General features: G+C 45.4%; 4 protein-coding genes and 1 long non-coding RNA gene across 10 annotated transcripts; 4 read left to right on the top strand and 1 right to left on the bottom strand.

Moving 5' to 3' along the window:
• The first annotated feature begins 144 nt into the window (after positions 1-144).
• Positions 145-2,692, top strand: LOC100844227 (calcium uniporter protein 6, mitochondrial). Of its 2 annotated transcripts, XM_024457868.1 has the most exons (4): positions 152-837; positions 1,760-2,051; positions 2,139-2,192; positions 2,299-2,692. In XM_024457868.1, exons 1-4 carry the CDS (start codon positions 469-471, stop codon positions 2,520-2,522), a joined length of 939 nt encoding a protein of 312 aa, XP_024313636.1. In that variant the 5' UTR covers positions 152-468; the 3' UTR covers positions 2,523-2,692. The 2 variants fall into 2 exon arrangements, with proteins under 2 accessions (XP_024313637.1, XP_024313636.1); XM_024457869.1 differs by lacking the exons at positions 1,760-2,051; positions 2,139-2,192; positions 2,299-2,692 and adding an exon at positions 976-1,598 and having other exon boundaries at positions 145-837.
• On the bottom strand, positions 1,712-6,183 carry LOC112270131. Of its 3 annotated transcripts, none has more exons than XR_002962489.1 (6): positions 5,929-6,180; positions 3,854-5,206; positions 3,141-3,219; positions 2,687-3,043; positions 2,141-2,485; positions 1,712-2,053 (listed from the first exon to the last, which is right to left on the bottom strand). It is a non-coding gene; the product is annotated as an uncharacterized LOC112270131 (long non-coding RNA). The 3 variants fall into 3 exon arrangements; XR_002962490.1 differs by having other exon boundaries at positions 3,986-5,206; positions 5,929-6,179; XR_002962488.1 differs by having other exon boundaries at positions 3,141-5,206; positions 5,929-6,183.
• A 2,391-nt stretch (positions 6,184-8,574) lies between these two features.
• Positions 8,575-12,635, top strand: LOC100821844 (nucleosome assembly protein 1;1). Of its 2 annotated transcripts, none has more exons than XM_003557142.4 (12): positions 8,575-8,753; positions 8,838-8,881; positions 9,030-9,122; positions 10,591-10,683; positions 10,808-10,898; positions 10,967-11,028; positions 11,109-11,293; positions 11,393-11,570; positions 11,662-11,705; positions 11,828-12,044; positions 12,148-12,165; positions 12,251-12,635. In XM_003557142.4, exons 1-12 carry the CDS (start codon positions 8,687-8,689, stop codon positions 12,311-12,313), a joined length of 1,155 nt encoding a protein of 384 aa, XP_003557190.1. In that variant the 5' UTR covers positions 8,575-8,686; the 3' UTR covers positions 12,314-12,635. The 2 variants fall into 2 exon arrangements, with proteins under 2 accessions (XP_003557190.1, XP_010228090.1); XM_010229788.3 differs by having other exon boundaries at positions 12,248-12,635.
• Positions 12,636-13,629: 994 nt separating this feature from the next.
• LOC100843927 lies at positions 13,630-15,696 on the top strand. Its single transcript, XM_010229787.3, has 2 exons — positions 13,630-14,067; positions 15,308-15,696. The coding sequence occupies exons 1-2, from the start codon at positions 13,749-13,751 to the stop codon at positions 15,340-15,342; spliced, it is 354 nt and encodes a 117-aa protein (XP_010228089.1). The 5' UTR covers positions 13,630-13,748; the 3' UTR covers positions 15,343-15,696.
• Positions 15,697-16,151: 455 nt separating this feature from the next.
• LOC100821133 (cysteine synthase) lies at positions 16,152-18,080 on the top strand. 2 transcript variants are annotated; one of them, XM_024459942.1, is made up of 6 exons: positions 16,152-16,393; positions 16,478-16,814; positions 16,890-17,015; positions 17,140-17,334; positions 17,488-17,681; positions 17,784-18,080. In XM_024459942.1, exons 1-6 carry the CDS (start codon positions 16,301-16,303, stop codon positions 17,907-17,909), a joined length of 1,071 nt encoding a protein of 356 aa, XP_024315710.1. In that variant the 5' UTR covers positions 16,152-16,300; the 3' UTR covers positions 17,910-18,080. The 2 variants fall into 2 exon arrangements, with proteins under 2 accessions (XP_024315710.1, XP_003557187.1); XM_003557139.3 differs by having other exon boundaries at positions 16,155-16,393; positions 17,176-17,334.
• Positions 18,081-20,248: the final 2,168 nt, after the last annotated feature.

Here is a 20,248-nt window from a genome sequence, read left to right as displayed (position 1 = left end):
TTTAAAGCGTTTTTCTTTTTTGCGCATAGCTTAAAAGCGTTGTTGAAGATCTTGCCACGAGGAACACAACAATACAGAGAGAGAGAGTGAGCTTACGCTACTTTGAATTATTTTTCCAAAGAGCTTTTGCATTAACTTCCGACGTCATCTGATTTTTATATACATACAGCCACTCCCCAATGTTTCATTTACATACATGTGGTCTCTTTGCGTTTTGTATTCGATCGGCTTGCATTTGCATGTGAAGAAAGGAGCGCCACAAGGGAAGGTGCGCGCCCTCGCTGATCCTTGCAAAAGCAGAGTGCAGCGAGAGAGCTTAGTTAGCTAAGGAACCTCTCTCTCTCTCTCACACACACACACCTTATTAGATGATGATCTTGCAAAGCTCGAAGCTACCACTCGATCGAGAAGAACCCCCACTGGGAGAACCAAAGAACAGGAGCCCGCGTCTTCTTGCTACCGCCGGCCATGTGGTGGCGAGCAGCCGCCTCTCGCCTCCGGATGCTTCCCCGACCGCTGTCTCCGGCATCCGCCACGAGGAGGAGGAACAACCACCTCCACCTTTTCTCGCTGCAGCGGCTTCCGGTGGCGGAGGAGGAGGCGGAGTTCACGACGGCAGAGGCGCGTCGAGTGGCGCGGCTCGTCGGAGTGGAGGTGCTCAAGAGGCGGCTGAGGGGAGGCGGGCAAGAGGTGGTGGGCTACGGCGAGCTCCTCGACGCGTGCCTGGAGGCCGGCGCGGCACGGACGCACGCGCAGGCGGAGGTGCTCGCCCGGGCCATGGACAAGTCCGGCGTCCTGCTGCTCTTCCGGGGCAAGGCCTACCTCCAGCCCCACAAGGTGATCCATCGCCCCATGGCCACATTTTGAGTAAAATACACCGAAGGTTACTATTTTTTCGTAAATGTGTCGAGCAGGTCACTAATCTTTCAAAACACACGTTTAGGTCTTGATCGTTTGATAAATGGTTCATCTCAGGTCCCTCGCCTGTATAGGCAGCTCCGGCCGCATGACGAAGCTGCCATTGGGTCCACACGTGAGGCGAGGATGTGGCGTGATGTGGCGTTGCAATCTCACAGAACCCCCCCCCCCCCCAAAACACACACACACACCTATTCTTCTCTCATTTCGCGGCCCTCTCTCCTTCTCCTCACCGGCGTTCGACGAGGCAACGGACTGCGGAGGGGGCTGGCAGCTCCAGCGCGATTGCTTGGCGGCAGAGTTCACGGCCGGCGAGATGGAACTGGAGAACGGATGGCTGGACCGCAAAATGCAAGAGACTTACACGCGGGGGGTTTCTGTAAGATGGCAACGCCACGTCGTCGTCTGACTTGTGGGCCCAAATCCTTCATGTCAACCACGTCATGCAGCCAGATTTGCGCATACAACCGAAGGACCTATGATGAACCACTTAACAAACAATGAGGATCTAAATGTGCATTTTCAAAGATTCGAGACCTGCTTGACAGCTTCCCGAAAGAATAGGGACCTCGGGTGCATTTTACTTCCACATTTTTACCAGGGACAACATATCTGTTGTTAAGATATATACTCCTTACGTTCCAAATAGATAGAGTATAACTTTGTCGACTGCCAAACTTTTAAAACTTTAATCAAACTTATATTCCCTCCGTCCGGAAATAAGATCCAAGTCACTTATTTCCGTAAGGAGGGAGTATTAAAAATATCAAGATATACACTGTCAAACAAAATGTTAGGGAAATAAATATTTCGCAATGAATCTAATTACCGTTGACGTTAGGTCGTGGACCTGGTAACAAGTGCTGTGCCGCATGTACACGAAGCAGCGAACGACATCAAAAGGCAAGAATTCAGGCAGCTCAAGAAACAGAAGGAAGATATCGACAGCAAGGCGCAGAAGCAGGTGAGGGCGATCCTGTGGTCAGGCTACGGGCTGCTGATGACCCAGGTCGAGATGTGCTTCCGGTTCACCTTCTGGGACTTTGATTGGACTGTGATGGGGCCAATCACCTTCTTCGCCGCCAGCTCTTTCCTCCTCGCCGACTACGCCTATTTCCTTGTTACCTCCAGCGACCTGTCGTATCGAGGCTTCATGGAGAGGCTGGTTTTGGCAAGGAGGGCAAAGCTTTATGCTAAGCATGGTTTTGATATGGACAAGTACCTGGAGATGGAGAGGCAATTGAGGTGTCCTCTTGGAGGTGACCATTCTCGAGGTCGAATATAAGCTTCATGATCAGTTGTTACTTGATGTTGACAGTTCATACGATCCTCTCTGGCGTTTGGCTTTGCCCCTTTAACAGCAAATTTTTATATCAACAGCTGCTACCAAGGCCATCTTTGAAGAAATCGAGCGGCAGCTCAGGGACGGGCAGGATGATCAGGTGGTCGGCTATGACGACAAGCTCCTCGGCGCATTGCTGGAGAGTGGCCTCGTGCGCACGGAGGCGGAGGCGCTCATCCGGGGGATGGAGGAGAACAGGTTGGCTCTGCTTGTCCGGGGCAAGGCCTACCTCAACCACAAGAAGGTGACATTGCTAAACTAATCACCGAGATTCAATGGTTGTTGCACATTAATATAACAAGTATCCAGAGATCAATGACCAGTCAATGTTCAATTTAACTATGAAAATCCATGGTTTAGTACTGCGCTAAATAATACTGAGTTCAGCATGTTAGTAGACAATAGAATAGTGAACGGAATACTAACCCATGTATAATTTTCTGACCAATATTGTAGTAGTCATACAGTGCATCCAATTCTCCAGCTGATCCATTTCTAGGTTGTGGGCCTGATTAGAAGGGCTGTGCCATTTGCGCTCGCGCCAGAGAACGACGCGAGAAAAGAAGAGTTCAAGCAACTCCAGGAGAAGATGCAAGAGATTGACGGCCTGGCACAGAAGCATGCCAAAAGGGTTCTATGTTTCAGCTTGGCGTACTTCATCTTCCAATTCGTCATCTTCTTCCGCCTTACGTTCTGGGAGTTCGATTGGAGTGTCATGGAGCCAATTGCCTTCTTCGCAGCCGGAATCCAGCTTATCCTTTGCTACGGCTATTTCCTCATTACCTCGAGTAATCCAACGTTAAAAGACTTAATGCAGAGGCTGGTCTTGACAAGGAGGAGAAAGCTTTGCGCAAAGCGGAGTTTTGATATGGACAGATACCTGGAGTTGCAGAAACACTCTAGGTAGGAGTACATCCTCCGGAAGGTGATTGTTGATCTCAACGTCATCAGCATTATTTCTGAAGGAAAAAAAGTGGTAAGCATTATGACTTGTAACAGCATAAGTGAAATTTCTCAGTTGTTACTTCATGCTGCTGACAGCGTGCACTCTACAGTAAGATCACAGTTGTTACATTATTGTGTGAATTCCACCTGTTGTAACATCAATTCTATCAACAAGTGTCATAGTAAACATGCAGGTTCAAAGCGATTGATCAGTACAAAGTGCATGGCTCAAAATGGGAAGATTTCTTAAAGATGGTTTGAATATTACACATCGCAGACTATCAAAACAAGTCTATCCCAAGCTATAAACATAGACACGATAGTAGAAAGCTGGCAAGCAGATTCTTATCAAAGCCGTCGCCCAGCAATCTCTGCATATTCCAAGTCATGCTTTGATCTGACTAAGACACTTTGTGACCAGCTTAGATTAGTGCCATGATTGCAAAATACTGGTGGATCCAACAGGATAACAGTGCTAATATTGCGTAGGTTGGGAAAGGATGACTAGATCAAAACATATATATGGAATAGCTAGGCTTCATATACTTGCATGTTTTCAATTTTGCCATGCTCTCCCGGAGGGCATGGTGCCTTCTTGCCTACCCTCAATCCTTATGTGCCAATCTACTCAAGGTAAGATACTAGTACCTTGAGTATAAAGGTAAAATGCTTAGCTTATTAACTATGTTGGCTTCGAAATAAGCATATATAAATGGAGATTTCTGTCCCAGTTCCATGGATATTCCCCACCGCCGTTGGCTCGAAAAGAACATATAATACCAGTGATACCACTGCCATGAAAATTCCTAGGACAGAACCCATACCCCTGCATGCATAAATGATAAACATAAGTAAAATTTATAAAGGGATCTCCTTAAGCAACAAAGTCCAGAAAGTACAGTGCATTCAGACGATATGCAGAATCATGTACATGTAACATCCAAAACAGTGTTCCATGGGTAAACTACCATTTACACCAGGAGTACAGAGGTTAAATAATTAAGTTTACATTTACAGAAGATTCTTTAGAATTCAAGCTTTGCAGAGTCAACTTGGCTGTGCTCGTGACCCAGTTTTCTAAAATGAACATAAACTTTGCTGGTTCCAGGCTTGAGATATAAAACCTTCAAATTGAAATATGCACATGATTTCTGTAACAGTACAAACTTGCTGAAGCCAGCTGACACAAACACAACAAACCTTAAAAATAATAGAGGACCTAGTACAATTAGTGTGAAAATTTATACGACAGAAGAAACCAGACGTGGAATAGTGATCTCATCTCCAACAACACAGTTGGGGAGTAAACCAAGCATATTACCTGATCATGTAATTATTTTCTCATACAAAGGTTAAAGCTGCATTGCCCCCTAAAAAATTGTTGGTAAACATTAAGGTTCAGCAGAGTTCTGCTACCAACATATTCAGTTAAATATAAAGTGATCCAAACCATTAGGATTCTGGCAACAGGAATCAGGTTATAGCATGGAGGGTGGACACAATAAAGCCCTCATTGAATCATCATCACATTCAGCAACAGCGACCATTGCAAGGGAACAAATTATCAGTAGAGTGAAAACTCACGACAATGTAATTCTTATTCAAGCTAAAGCACATGTATCATGACAAATTGCTCAAACGACTTATTTATTATGATTGCGGTGTCCTCTCGAAAGCCACAATTAGCTTCTGCAACTCTTCAGCACTTGATAAATTGCTGAAAGTAAATCTACACTCTGGAGATGCATCTACGGCTCTACGCACTGTGCTTCTCCAGTAAATTCATGGCATACATCATTGTGCTCCAGGCTTTTGGTTCTCTTTATTTGTGTCTTTTCCGGATACGGCAGCCGTTGCTGCAGCTGTCATAGCTGCAGCGGCTGCACCAACCTTCATGCTTCCGGCAGCTTTCATTGCACCAGCGATCTTCGCAAATGCTGCCACCCCGCCAACTAGGGCAGCACGCAGAGCTACCATGGGTCTGATCTCCATGCTATATTCCTGGAGCAGTTGATACATAAATGAGCAATTCAGTACAGATTAAACGTACTCTTTCAGCTATCATGTCATTTCTTTATGCTCACTTGTAGCATTTGTTGGGTTTTAGCATATAACTAGTACATGTCCTCTTAAAATGCTTATATCGCCGTGCATGACCAGATGAATCACAAGATGGTCGGAGTAAGGGAGTTAACCAAACCGCGACTTAAATAAAATAAAAATAAATCTCATTTTCTAGCTAAAGATTATGTTTGTGACTCCTGTGGCTGTAAATGCTCAATGAGATAGTACAGAAATGTCAAACACACCAAGCATGCACGGAGATTGACTACAATTCTGCTACCAGAAAACTTGTACTGAAAATTAACAGGAAACGAGACGGACAGGATAGGGCCACAAGTTTGCAATGCATCATGCTGAGAGCTATATCAAAACATTCGGATATCAAAGCATAGTATAAAGCTGGCCTATGTTGCATTCGGTTTAACAGAACCCAACGGTTCGGTTGCTCGGGTTTTCAAAAATTCCGGTTCTCTGAAAATCATGACCGATCGGTTCCTAGAAAAGCTGAGAACCGAATTTTTTGGGGTTCTAAACTGTAGCCAAGTCGGCCGCCGCACTACTGTTTGAGAGGAACAGAGGTTAGCAACGGCGGACTCCGAGGGGGCGAGGTCCGAAAATCCGAGGGAGTACTGAGGAGGCGGAGGACGACGGGTACTTACCGTCGGCGCGCGGTGGCGAGATGGAAGCGTCGCCGCGTCGGGTGATGGGAAGGAGAGGTCGCTGGCGGAGTGGTGTCGGCGCGCGGTGGAGGAACTCCGGTGACTGGTGCGGCGCTCCGGCGGGCGGCGGCTAGGGTTAGGGACTTGGGTCGGGGGTGGCTGACTGGGTGAGGAACGAGGAGGAAGGGCGAGGGGGCGACGACCGACGTGACCAAGGACGGAACGAGTGGGCTGGGCTGGGCTGGGCTGGGCCTGGCAGTGCCGCAGTGGAGAAAGATTTCCCTTTCCGAGTGCTAAATTCGGATTGACGAGGATAAATTCATAAATTTAACAAATTTCTGATTTTTCTAGCCGAATTTTTCGGCTTCGGTGCTCGTTCTATCAGTTCACTGGATCATTTTTCTGTTCACCTCTGATCTTAGCAAATTTTCAGACACTTCTCACCAAAACTTCTTCGATCAACTGGAAAAATATACTCCCTCAACACACTTTTTTTAGGACACCTCAAAGGGGCAGGGAGCTCCTGCATTTCATTATAGAAGAAATAGAATTGTCCAATTAATTAGGAAAAAAAGGCAAAAAATCGAGGCCCCAAAGAGTCAACAGGAGGACCGAAACGACAAACAAACGCTCTACCTACACACAAACACACCAACGGATGCACTGAAGAAACTCCACTGAGCAAGCCGGATCCGGCATGACTCACGAGAGAGGGGGCGAAGGACCATGACAGGCTCCAACCAAGGAGCACGAAGCAACTTCGCCAAAGCACACTTATTATGAATCTAAGAAAGTAGCAATTTTTTTTTAATGTTAGTTTTGCTACACAATTTTTTTTGCGAAAACCTGCTTTCTTGTTGCCTTTGTGACATGAACCAAAGATAGTTGAGAGGGAGAGTCATTTGGAGGGCACGTGCACCTTCTTTCCGCTGGAGATGGAGAGATCAAGCTTGGGGGTGCGGGTGGGCGGCGGAACTCGAGGCAGTGAAAGGAATGGAGATCGGACGTCCATTTATTTTGCAAGAGGGAAGGATGCGAGTGGCAACCCGCAAGCATTTAAACACATCTAAAGTCGATATTAGATTGACTTGGCGAGAAATTACACCAAATGACTCTAAAATGGTTGAGAGCCCCTTTTGATATAAGGAGCTGAGGTAAATCTCGTAGGAGACCGACTACCAAAAGAATCCTATAGTCCTAAGGTCATCTACCATGGTGATGATATCAAAGAAATGTAATTGTCTGATAACAGAAGTAACAAGGTTGCTACAAGTCACAGAACTAGAACCCCCAGTACACCCGAGAGACAAAATAGATTGCCCATAATCGGATGTGGACAGCTTAACGATCAATACTCCTCATCGCTTATAAACGTGGTTGCCTTCAAGGAGACCACACCCTAGGATAATTTACCTCTTTCCTTTCTATGGCACGGTATCTTAAAATATTAACACTCCTTGTCGCTCATAAATGCGATTACCTTCAAGGAGACGACACCCTAGACTAATTTACTGTCTTCCCTTTTACGACACAGCACATCTTTAAATATTAATGACTTCCTCGAATCAAAACACAATTATGGGGCCTTTATCCAAACACGGCCCATCCAATTGTGACACATTGCCATGCTAAACCTACAAATTGTGCCGGTCTCAAGGAATGCAACACCACAGTTTTATGACAGGTGGAACCGCATCTTTCTCAAAATAGGAAACTTGAATGATTGGATGCCTAAGAATTGGACGGGATGGAATTACGTAAGAACGGACCCCCTCCTCCGCATCTTTCACGCGACTGGGAAAACCCTAGCTCCTTGGGTTTCTATCATTTTCCTTGAGAAAGATAACCTTTGGTTTGGATATCTACTTCTTGAGCTGTCGAATGAGGACAACCGGGTGATGGATATTCCAAGCGTTCAATTTAGACTTGAGAGTTTGTTTTTTCTTGGTCTTAGGAGATATTTTAGAGAATAGGACCACGAGAGCGGTGTTGGATAGATTTGGACATGACAATGGGCCGGCCTGGACAAGAGTATTATTCTACGAGAGGCTGCTCGTAGAATTCGAGAAAAAGACTTGCATTTCAACCGGGCTCAATCATCATTGCAACAGGTTGAGTTGATAAGTCTGTCATGAATTTGGGAGAATACTTTCTCATAAACATAGGTAAACATGTTATGGATGCCAACTTCAAATGTATTCTTGTACTAAATCAATGACAAGGAAAATACCGGCCGGAGGGGTACTAAATCAGTGGCACGTAATCCAACCGGAGAGAGTACATAAACAAAAATAAATAGGTTAACGAGATGACGAGGTAAAAGCTTTCGTGACGAACGGCGTGGTTGTGATATTACGCCGAAATGATACCTAAACAAACTTAATACTCCCTCCGGCTAACAAAAGATGTCTCAGGTTTGTCAAAAATTGAATGTATCTAGAGATTTAGTGTATAGATACATTCAAATTTAGTCAAAGTCGATACATCCTCTGAGGAAATATTAAGAAAGTTTTATTTTGTAAATAAGTCCACAAAGTCATGCAAATTTCGGGATAATCCCCATCGGTCTTCTTCTAGCTCCTGACAATTCCCGGGGGTGTAAAACGCAAACGCCCTCACCTCCTTCTTATACCCCGAGGCTAGGGTTTTAGGCTCTCTCTCTTCGCTTCCTCGCCGCCCAACCCGGCACTACCTAGGGCTCCTCCTCTCCTCGGCGGCGCGGCGGCGAGTTCCCAGCAGGCCTCACCGAGCTCCAGCGATGGGCGGCGAAAAGGAAAACCTCGGCCTCTCCGATATCAACAGCTCCCTCCCCGCCGCCACCGCCGGTAAGCCTGGCCCCCGACGAGTCCTTTCCCTTCGCCATTCCCGTTTCCCTAACCGATCCGCGGCCTGGTCTGTTTCTCCCACAGCTCTCACCGCCGAGGACCGTGCCGGCCTCGTCAATGCCCTGAAGGTACGTTGATTCGAGTCATTTGCGAGCGCAGTTTTTGGGTTGATTTTGGTGCGCTTGGTCATTTTGCGTTGGCTTGTGATGGTCGGCGGCAATTTTCGGGGGCCATTTACTGCGAGTTATTCGTTTCTCTGATCTGATCCCGTTGCAGGACAAGCTGCAGAGCCTGGCCGGACACGCGGACTTGCTCGAGACACTCTCGCCCAATGTCAGGACGCGTGTCGAGTTTTTGAGGGGCGTTCAGGTTGAGTAGCATCCCCTAAGTCCTATTGTTTTCTTTTTTTTGCCGATTTCCTTGTGCAAGTTTATCTACCTGTTGAAGTCTTGATATGAAATGGTTATGCTTTTGCTAATGGTAGATGCAATTACTGTGGGGATTAAACCCTTATTTCTGTAATGTTATCATATTCCTTTTTAATCCAAGTAATGTGAATATTCTAAACTCTCTTTAAGGGATTACACCTTGTTGATGGGTTGTAACGACTAGGCCGCATTAAGTTCTTACGGAAAAGAAAGCTTTCCATCTCTTTCCATTTCTTGATTTGATTGTAATTTGGGTTGACGAGCAACATTGAAAAGTCCAATTCAACTTGCATCATATATTCATATCAGTATGCTTTGTGACTATATATATCCGGTGTAAAATTTACCAGTTCAAGTCCTGTTAGTTACTTCACTGCTATGGGATATGGAAAAAAACTTGTGGTGTAATGTTTAAAGTAGAACGTTCTTGTGAATTGAACAAGTAGAGATGTTCCTTTAAGTACGTTTGATGCAGCGTGACTGGCATTAATTCTTGATGGCACCTAACACTCATCTAGTTTGTATTCAATATTTAAGAAGTTTCCCTCTTTTATTTTAGCACTCTCTCTATAGGCGAGTCCTATTCATACTTGTGTTCTGACAAGTGAAGCAAGGAATGAGAATACTAAATTCTCAGTGGTAAACAGAAGATAGGACAGTCTATGACATATGAACTGGAAAGATATCTGTGGGATTCAACATTCAATACATAATTTACATTGTATACCATGAGTATCTACAATCAGAATGTCCTGTTGCCTGCAAATTTAGCTCTAGAATTAGATGTACTCCCTCCGTCCAACAAAGGATGCCTCAAGTGTGTCAAAATTTGGATGTATCTAGACATGACTTAGTGTATAGATGCATTCAAATTTAGTCAAAGTTGAGACATCCTTTGTTGGACGGAGGGAGTATAAAACTTATTTACGTGACATATGTAACCTTTTAAAGTATCCATTCAAATCTCAGTGCTAATACGTGGAATTACCTAATGTAATGTCTTTGCCTCAAGGTAAGAATGACACAAGCTTCTGTATTTTATACAATGCTTGGGAGGAGTTTTATTTATGTCGGATGGTCTGTTTTAGAACTACAAACAGTTGTTCGGTTAAGCTCCTGGATCAGATGATTAAGACTCTGCTGGCAATTATTCTTGCCAGCATGTATTGTTGAATTTATGTAGCCCATCTTTAGGCAAGCTACTTCATTCATATCACTCCCATCTCCTGTCATCTGTTTGTGCAGTCAACCATAACTTTTTCTTATTCCATTCTTTCCTATACCATATCAATTATCTATGGCGGTTCACTCTGTGAATTCTGCACAATACCATTTCTACTGCATAATTGTTGGACTTCCTATAATTTGGTATATCATCAATGAACCATATTTGTTTCTGTAATACTCAGAGCCAACATGATGAGATTGAGGCAAAGTTTTTTGAGGAACGAACTGCGCTTGAAGTGAAGTACGAAAAGCTGTATGAACCATTGTACACCAAGGTACATTTTCGTCATATTTGATACTACCATTTTATGTGAAACTATGTGAGAAGATCTAACTTCCACCATTTCATCCAGTGGCAAATTGTTGAATTCTCATCTTCTTGTTTCTTTTTTTCTTCAGAGGCATGACATTGTAAATGGAGTTGTGGAGGTTGATACTGTTGCTAAAGAACCGACCAGCGATAAGGCTGCTGAGGGGCAAGATTCAGATGGTATCAAATCATAGTTTACTCTTCCTCTTTGCAATTTCCGTTCTGATTTATGGTTAAACCTTTTTCAGCTAAAGGTGTCCCAGATTTTTGGCTCACTGCTATGAAAACAAATGAAGTGCTGACTGATGAGGTAGTTATGAGTGTGCTATGTTATTGTTCTGTTTCTTTTGGCTTCAAAGTATCGCTGACTCTATTATTGATCAACCTTAGATCCTAGAGCGTGATGAGGCTGCTTTGAAATATCTAAAAGATATCAAGTGGTCTAGAATTGACGACCCGAGGGGTTTCAAGCTGGAGTTTGTCTTTAATACAAACCCTTTCTTCAAGAACTCTGTTCTTACAAAAACCTATCACATGGTTGATGACGATGACCCGATTTTGGAGAAAGCAATTGGGTTGGTATTTCTTTACCTTGTTGTTCTTTTCGTGTTCCATCCTACGTCGGTACCAGTATGTGCATGCATTATTAACCTCACACATAATGTGTACTGCAGGACTGAAATTGAGTGGTATCCTGGGAAAAATCTTACACAGAAGATTCTCAAAAAGAAACCCAAGAAAGGTTCAAAGAATGCGAAGCCTATTACTAAAACTGAAGAATGCGAGAGCTTCTTCAACTTTTTCAACCCTCCACAATTACCTGAAGATGAAGTGGACATTGATGAAGATACTGTAAGTTTAAGATTTTTGTTTAATTTGGAGAGATCTTGCTCTGCACAGTTCACAATTCACACTAAACTTGTTCTTTCAATCTGTGATGTAGGCTGATGAGCTTCAGGGTCAAATGGAACATGATTATGACATTGGGTAAGTGCAGTTTGTCACCATCTTCCATACAATGCTGTATTTATCACACGTTGTGATGTTATGCTCTTGTTTATGGCATAGGGCCTGTTTGCTGAATTTTGTTGTTAAAATTTGACTTGTAGGACAACCATAAAGGAGAAGATCATCCCTCATGCTGTTTCTTGGTTCACTGGTGAGGCTGTGCAAGCTGAGGATTTTGGGGATATGGAAGATGGAGATGATGACGGAGAAGAAGAAGAAGAAGATGATGATGATGATGAAGATGGTGACGAAGATGAGGACAAGGATGAAGATGAGGATGAAGACGATGAGGAAGAAGAGAGCAAACCAAAGAAGAAGGTAATCTTATCTTGCCATCGTAGTGTACCTATTTCTACTTGCTGAAACATTACAATGTAGAATTTACCTTGCTAATACATTTCCTTTGTGATTGTCAAAGCAGCCGGCAGGCAAATCAAAGGTACAAGTTCAACACTAATCTGAAACACTTCGGTTCCAGTTGGTCATGCTATTTATCTTGTAATTCATGGTATATCCTCCAGCAGCTATCGTCAAAGGGTGGTGCCCAACCGAACGCCGAGCAACCAACAGAGTGCAAGCAGCAGTAGAATCATTCTGGTGCTTTTTCATCCGCTGCTAGTGTTGGTCCATGCAGTATTTTCCGTTGAACTGCCCAGTAGTTTGTTGGTTTTGATGTGTGCTGGTGAGATCGTATTGTCGATAATACCGTAGTCATGATTCTATATTAGGCGGTGAGGCTGCGTGCCTGTTGGTGCAGTGATTGTGGATGGTCCGAGGGTTGGACAATGTTAGCGTATTATGTTCTGGCTATATGCAATTGGATGGTACCTGAAGGATCTATGGTTGTGTAATTATCTCCGAACTATCGTGGAAAAGTTTTTACTATTCACTGGGTCATCACCTCGTTCATTTGATTGCGTGTGCATGATTGGGGTAAATTGTTCTCGAGTTTCGCAGTAGTTTTCTTGTTTAACGGAATGCTTGGTTTGTCTACGTTGAGCAACTTCTGGCTGGAGCAAATTTGTAAAAAAATGTTCACGATACGAAAAATATATCATGATGTATGTCGCATATAAAAATAGTTCGTGGTATAGCCAAAGCTAGTGAATTTCGATATCTTTTGCCACAGACAAAGTATCAATGGAGTAAAGAAAAAGCGACAAGAGAAATTGTCTGTTCTTACCCAAAAATAAACATGTTCACATCAAAATAACAATAGACAACTTCGAAGCAATTGCTCGGAATATTACTACTTATATTTTCTGGACAAATCGAGCCATTTTCCTATATTCAGTTAATATTTTTTCCGTATATAAAATGTATAGATGCAAATGGAAGTTCTTTTAGTTTTTTTTAGAGCAACGATATGGCTTTATTGAATCAAAAGACAAAGTACAAAAGATCAATACACGAATGAACACAAATAACAAAAATACTCAACAAAACTAAAAACTTCATTGTAGTCCTTCGAAGTAAACTTCTTTTGATCCATCCTTCGCATCTCGATATTTCTCCACGTATTCGTTGACAAAATAGCAGAATACCATGCTTGCACAAGCTGAACTAACCTGAGAGATTTTAAAAAGCCGCATGAGCCGCCCACCTCAAACGGTGAGTACCTAAGATTATTGAACGCGTCATGACCGGGATAATATCCTTTGCAAGACAAACTGTAAAACTGCTTCTCTGTCGATGAATCCACAAGAAAAAAGACTAGCAACCCGAAAAGACGTGTCGTGAGAACCACTGACTTCATGAGGAGGAAAACCGCTGGAGATTGAAATTTCTTGGAAGAGGCGGCTAGTGTTTCTCTTAGGAACCGTAACAGAGATCGATTGGCACCGATTTTCTGGCTCCCTCGGAAGTTCTTTTAGTTTAACAAAAAAAAAACAGTATGCAAGTGCTTCACTCCTACCGGCTAGCAAGGCGGCCCGCAGAAGCCCACGGGGCCGCCGGGCTTGCTTGGGCTTATAGCCACCGATCCAGCCGAGGCGTCTCGGCGCAAGCGAGAGCGAGCGAGCGATGGCGGCGGCGGCGGCGTTGCGGGGGATCAGGGCGAAGCTGTCGGAGAACCGGGAGAAGGTGATAAGCGGGCTGCTGCTGGGCTCGTTCGTGGTGCTGGCGGTGCGGTCGTCGGAGCAGCAGCGCGAGCTCGACCACCTGGAGGCCCGCAAGAAGTCCCTCTGCGCCGCCAACTCCGCCATGGCCTCCGCCATGTGGGCCTGGAGGGAGGAGCTCTTCGCGCTCGCCGCCTCGCCGGAGCCGCCCATCACCGCCGCCCGCCTTCGCGACATCTACGGCGAGGAGGAGCCCGACCTGCCCGCGCCCGATCTGCCGCCAGGTGGGTGCTCCACTGCTCGCTTCCAAGTTGTGCTACTTCTAGTATTAGTATTCTTACCTGCTACAGAAAAATTTAGAGGTTCTAGTACTACTTCTATGGGGGGACTGATGCTAATATGAATCTGAAATCGATTCACCAGTAGCTAAGCTAAGCTAAAAAACCATGTTTATGCTTTGGTAGTTTGGTTACATTGAATTGCTGCATCCTAATGCTCTACTAGTATGCTAACCCTATTTTGGATAGTGTAGTTTACACAGAGTGTGACATTAAACATCTTTGTAGTCTGCATTGTGTTGTAGTTGTAGGCAGCAAAAGGGGCTGGGAGTACAGAATGCTCTGTTAAGGTTAGGAGCTTAGGACATGCGTGGATAACAGAGCAATGGTTGACTGAAACTGTCATTGTGGACTTGTAGTTGTGTTTGTGTTGCCACGCACTGCATCATATTTTACTATGTGATTGTATCCCATGCTATTATTGGTCTACAATTTCATGTTCGATTGGCCTCGCAGTAGTGCTTAATTAGGTCATATATGACAGCCGTAGCTCAAAATCCTACAGGGGAGGTTTCACTGTATTTGTAAGTCATGCAGTGATATGCAGTGGGAATTTCTTTGAACTTGTATTTTTGGTCACTACTCTATCCATCATGTGACCTATGTTATTTCAAGTCCGCACATCTTTATTTAAGCTGATCATAGCCAACAGAAAATGGTACTCCCTCCGATCCATATTAGTTGTCGAAATATTACATGTATCTAGACGCTTTTTACGCATATATACATCAATATTTAGGCAAATTTGAGACAATTAATATGGATCAGAGGGAGTAGCAATTAAATCTAGGTTCTTGGCGTCAGTTGTGGATATATGCTCTCCTTATTGATTTCTTGATTTTTGACTGAAGGTTGATTTCTTGATTAGCAGTCCAAGCTATCGCTAAATACATTGCTGAAATGATCCCCAAGCATGCCATAACTTTCATAAAATAGTATGTTTTGTCTTAACAATCCATCTTTCATACTGGAGTGTTCTTCAAGGCAGTTATGGGGATTTGCCTTGTTGAACTGAAGTATTTTATTGTTAACCTCACATCATCACATCAGTAATTCAATATGCATTGCTTACAGCATAAGAATCCGGAGAATAGACAATTTGCCGTGTAGCTTTTGTCAACGTTTTATTATGAATTATTGATGCATCATGGTGGTAACAGAAAGATTGGCTTTTCTCAATCTGCAGGCTCAGATTCCGAGGAGTCGATTTCCATAACATAAACTCTGTTAGCACTGTCAGATAGCAAAATTGGTTCCTGGAGTAATCTCGCGCCGAGCTGCAAAAGAAATCTCCAACGACCTAACATCTGGGACTGTATTTTCTCGTGGTGCTGCTTTATAAATGTTGTACCGTGAGCTGATAACGGGTCTGGGCATTTCATAGACCTTCAATCCACTTTTTAGTGCCTGCCTGCACACTTTTACAGATGAATAATGTTGAGATAGTTTTTGTTCTTCATGTGTATCTTTGCCTTGTCTGTAAAAGTACTGGTTAGATTAACATGGAGGGTGCAATGTTCCATGGGGAATCGCGGATTGTTTGGCTGATCCGACTCGTTCCCTTCAGATTTTCAACTGACATCCCTTCCATATGTGAGCATCCGAAAGAGCTCGTTGCTAGAGTAGCACATGAGTTAGCACTTAGCTAGATTGGCTAAGTTTGAGCCTATTAGTCCCCCCCCCCCCCCCCCCCCCCCTCCTAGCATTCTGCCTCTCTTGATTGAGGATGTAACCACCATTATTTCAACTTAATAGAGAGGCTTTTGCGTTAAAAAAAAAAGCTCGTTGCTAAGAGGATAAATATTCCAACGTGAAGCGTCGATATTACGAACAATCAATCCCAATCTGTCAATATGTTACCAAGGCAAAAGGTGATTGCGTATCCTTTGCAATTGAAAAGACAACCCGGGCTAGTCGTTCCTTTTTCTAAGGCTATACCGGTGTACTTGAATATTGGATGGTGTCTGGCTCAAAAGGTAAAAACAATGGCGGCAAAACGACAAATTTCTATCTTTTTTAAAAACGGCCACTGAAAGCCTCTCCTGCAACGACCTGGACCTCCAAGAGCAAGTGCCAATTCGGCAGTCCACTTACTGGAGCTGCCCTCCGTGAAGAACTGCTCTCATCCGATTGTGCACTTCTAGCTAGATCTTCTTCTTTCTTCAGGTGCCAATCCGGGATGGAGGAAGAAGACGAAGGCAGGAGAGGGGTTCCCTCTCTGCTCAGACCCTCTGCTGACACCCAGGAGCACATCGCCTCCGACATCACCCAGGTCAGCTGGCTGATCTCTAACAACACTCATCCTCCAAGATTAATTTGCCTGTTCTAGTTGACTCAAATCCCCTTTCTTTTGCAGCTCGTGGGATGGACGCCGCTGGTGGAGCTGAACCGGATCACCGGTAAAGGCAAGGACGCCATGGCCGCCCGGGTCGTCGGCAAGCTGGAGCTCTACCAGCCGCTGTGCTCCGTCAAGGACCGCAGCGCCCTGCGGATGATCGACGACGCGGAGAAGAAGGGCGCCATTGTCCCCGGCGTCACGACCTTGGTGGAGCCGACGAGCGGCAACCTGGGGATCGGCGTGGCCTACGTCGCCGCGCTCCGGGGATACAGCTTCGTCGCCGTCATGCCCGCCGACTACTCGCTCGACAAGCAGATCCTGCTAAGATATCTCGGCGCCCAGGTGATTCTAACAGGTGATCAAGGAGACACACATCTCGTCAATCCACGGAGATCGGCTGAAATTACTCGTTGACTTGTTGTTTTTTCAGACCCTGCACTTGGCTTTCAAGGGCAGGTGGACAGGGTGGAGCAGCTCAAGAAGGATCTGTCCAACGTGCACGTCCTTGATCAGTTCACCAACGCAGCAAATCCTGATGCACACTTTACATGGACCGGTAGGCACTGTACCTACATGTATTTGCTTACAAAATGTGGCCTAGTTTACTTACGAGACATCTAGAAACTCAAACTGCACTGAACTGGCACAAAAACATTCATTCAGCGCCAACAATGTTACAGGACCTGATTTAGTAGTGTTGGTTTTGTGCCACATAGGGCCTGAGATTTGGAAGGACACGGGGGGCAAGGTGGACATCTTTGTGGCTAGTTCAGGGACAGGAGGCACCATATCTGGCGTGGGGAAGTATCTCAAGATGAAGAACCCATCCGTGAAGATCATTTGCGTTGAGCCTGCTGAGAGTCCGGTCATTTCAGGTCAGCCCGGCCACAACCAAATCGTTCCTATAATAATCATTGCATCGAGCGATCAAGTGCTCTGGAAAACAAGAAAACTTACAAATGAACTGTGACACAGTAATTCGATCTTCACAATTTGATTGACCAATTCTACACACATTGTTGTTTCAGGTGGCAAGCCTGCTCGGCATAAAATTCAGGGAGTCGGCCCAGGCTTTGTGCCGGAGAACCTGGACACCTCGCTCGTCGACGAGATCATCACGGTGAATGCAGAGGATGCGATGGCAAATGCAAGGAGGCTGGCAAGGGAGGAAGGCTTGCTCGTGGGCATATCGTCCGGAGCTAATCTGGCAGCTTGCCTGAAGGTTCTGCACCGGACTAGTATCTTTCTTTGCCTGTACCAACACTTGTTTGTTTCTTCCAATATTTGCTTATATATCATCATCCGAAATGGATGCTTTTTATAGGTGGCGTCGAGGAAAGAAAACGAGGGGAAGATGATTGTCACCGTGTTTCCCAGCGGCGGCGAGAGGTACATGAGCTGTGACCTCTTTGCAGCCGCAAGGGAGGAGTGCATTGCCATGACCTTTTGATCTCGTGTAACTCATTCTAGATGGGAGGATATGTTTGATACCAATGGACAAAGTAATGATGCATGGCTTGTGTGTTGATACACCTGCCTAGATCATAGTGATTGCCAATAATGTGAGTTCTGTTTCAACAAACCTTTAGTTATGTGATGGGTCTACAGGTGAAACCGAAAATCTTTGTGCAGATTTGCATGCACCGAATCAGTTCACCAAATGGTCAAATTGATGAGAAAAAAAAAGACCATTCACTTATATTTCAACAAAGGGGCGGAGCTAGGGAAAAAAATACCCATGTGCACAATTTTAATATTCACACACACGTATATGCAATTTTAACAAAAATAAAATCATCCTGGTGTCCTGCTGCTGCTAATCCCTGGTGCACCATCAAAAACTATGTATAATTAACACTAATTATATATTTTTTGACCCGGCACTCAACACCTAGCTCCACCCCTGTTTCAACACCGGAATACCGAGCAATATTTTTTTTTGACGAAACAGCCGCAGCGTGTCATTTATTGCAAATAGAAGGGTTTGAAAGGATCAATCCCGGGAGAGTACATCAAACACACAAAAAAACACAAGAGAGGGGGAGGAAAACATATTACAGGGACTAAGAAAAAGACCACTCAAGGGACATCGTCCGGTCCAGAACAAAGTTCGCCAAGGTCAGCACCCGCACGATCCCAAACTGCAGCTTCATCTTTGATCAGAATGAACACGGCCGAGGGAAAAAGACTCTCATTCTGAAAAATTCTTCTATTTCTCTCCTTCCAAGTCTCCCACATAGTAAGCAAAGTAAGAGAAGCGACGCTCTTCGCGACTTTCTTCCCCAACGGTCTGGCCAAATCAAATCTCTCCGGCCACCAATTTCTGACGCAGCTCACTTGGAGTCAGGAGGTGGGGTGGAACAACATCCTCCCGGTCCATCGAGAAATTAGAGACCAAAGATCTCTAGTGAAACGGCAGTCAAAAATGATATGCGCCGCCGATTCCTCGACGGAACGACACGGGGGCACCATTTATCATTTGAGATGTTCCTTCGCTCTAGAAAATCAGCGGTAGGAATTCTCTCCCTCGCGAGAAGCCAACCAAAAAATTTGCATTTCTCTGGTGCCCAAATCCGCCAAACAATGCAGTCCAGGGGCACCCTGATAAGCCCGTTGAACTGTGCCCGGTAGGCACTCCTAGCCGAGTAGCAGCCAGCAGAGGTGAGGTTCCAGCGAATAGCATCATCACCATCCACCAAAGGGGGCGCAGTCATCTAAAAGGATGAAAAGCCGAAGGAATTGATGAAGGTTTCCAGCGGTAATACCATGCGCAACATCGGCGATCCATTTGAACTACCATCTAGCGGCCCTGACGCAGCGGTTCTTGCGGCGAGCGAGCTTGAAGAGGGCAGGCGTCAAGTCCCTTGGGCGCTGCCTATGCAGCCAAGCATCGCTCCAGAAGCTAGTGAAGCGGCCGTCCCTAACCGTGATAGTGGTCGCAGCAGCGAAGACGCTCATGTCCAGATCAGTGAGCGGAGAGGCGGAAAAAAAAATCCAAGATTCCTCCGGTCTCGTCCACCGAAGCCATTCCCAACGAAGGCACAGAGCACGCCCGAATTTCTCAAGGTCGAGGACCCCAAGACAATATTTTTTGAGAAAACGCAAAGCTTGCGTCTCGATGCATTGATAGAAAGAAAGTATTTACTAGCCCACGAACAAGCCAACACAACCAATCACTCAAAACAAGAACACGACCAACGACCGCTAAACTATCATTACAACCAACGCCACCAAACAATCACAGGCCTAAATGCCAAAAACACAAAAGTACAAGATATCGAAGGTGCCGCGGCCCGCCGGTCTCGCAGAACTCGAAGACAAGCACGTGAGGCGTCTCGTCAACTGCAGAAGCCTCGGGCCGCCGATCATCGCGCTCGTCCCGAACATTGCGCCGCCATATCTCACCGCTCCCCTGTTGGTCATAACAAATGTCCAGCTTCGTCGGTCGATACATGACGAGTGCACCCATGCGACCAAGATGCCGCAGCACGGGATTCTCCGCTAACCACTAACCGTGCTGTCCAAGGTAGCGCGCTTGCCCGATGTCAATGTGCCCAAGGCCTGCTTGCTGGAGCCAAGGCATATTCCGCGGGAACAAACTCCAGCCAAGTGTTTTTCCTCCAAGAACAACGCCTCCAGCAAGGGAGCGACGTCAACAACGCCGCCGTCATCCGATTTGGCTAGCCAAATCTAGGTTTTCACCCGAAGGATTGGACCGTAGGGGATGGAGGTTGGTTGAGGCTCCTCGACGACGCCACCAAGGAGGGAACGACGCCCGAGAGCGTCGCC

Source organism: Brachypodium distachyon, chromosome 1 (assembly GCF_000005505.3).
Source record: "Brachypodium distachyon strain Bd21 chromosome 1, Brachypodium_distachyon_v3.0, whole genome shotgun sequence".
Taxonomy (NCBI): domain Eukaryota; kingdom Viridiplantae; phylum Streptophyta; class Magnoliopsida; order Poales; family Poaceae; genus Brachypodium; species Brachypodium distachyon.
Note: the sequence above shows the minus strand (reverse complement) of the source record. Positions and strands in the feature narration are given on the sequence as shown.

Excerpts from the sequence above, each read along its gene's own strand:
- LOC100843927 (XM_010229787.3), top strand. The coding sequence starts at position 13,749 with ATGGCGGCGGCGGCGGCGTTGCGGGGGATCAGGGCGAAGCTGTCGGAG. Across the intron at positions 14,068-15,307 it reads CGCGCCCGATCTGCCGCCAG|GCTCAGATTCCGAGGAGTCG; the intron begins GTGGGTGCTCCA and ends CTCAATCTGCAG.
- LOC100844227 (XM_024457868.1), top strand. The coding sequence starts at position 469 with ATGTGGTGGCGAGCAGCCGCCTCTCGCCTCCGGATGCTTCCCCGACCG. Across the intron at positions 2,052-2,138 it reads TTTCCTTGTTACCTCCAGCG|ACCTGGAGATGGAGAGGCAA; the intron begins ACCTGTCGTATC and ends ATATGGACAAGT. Across the intron at positions 2,193-2,298 it reads TGGAGGTGACCATTCTCGAG|CTGCTACCAAGGCCATCTTT; the intron begins GTCGAATATAAG and ends TTATATCAACAG.
- LOC100821844 (XM_010229788.3), top strand. The coding sequence starts at position 8,687 with ATGGGCGGCGAAAAGGAAAACCTCGGCCTCTCCGATATCAACAGCTCC. Across the intron at positions 11,571-11,661 it reads TGGACATTGATGAAGATACT|GCTGATGAGCTTCAGGGTCA; the intron begins GTAAGTTTAAGA and ends TCTGTGATGTAG. Across the intron at positions 11,706-11,827 it reads GAACATGATTATGACATTGG|GACAACCATAAAGGAGAAGA; the intron begins GTAAGTGCAGTT and ends TTTGACTTGTAG.
- LOC100821133 (XM_024459942.1), top strand. The coding sequence starts at position 16,301 with ATGGAGGAAGAAGACGAAGGCAGGAGAGGGGTTCCCTCTCTGCTCAGA. Across the intron at positions 16,815-16,889 it reads CGCCCAGGTGATTCTAACAG|ACCCTGCACTTGGCTTTCAA; the intron begins GTGATCAAGGAG and ends TTGTTTTTTCAG. Across the intron at positions 17,335-17,487 it reads TGAGAGTCCGGTCATTTCAG|GTGGCAAGCCTGCTCGGCAT; the intron begins GTCAGCCCGGCC and ends TTGTTGTTTCAG.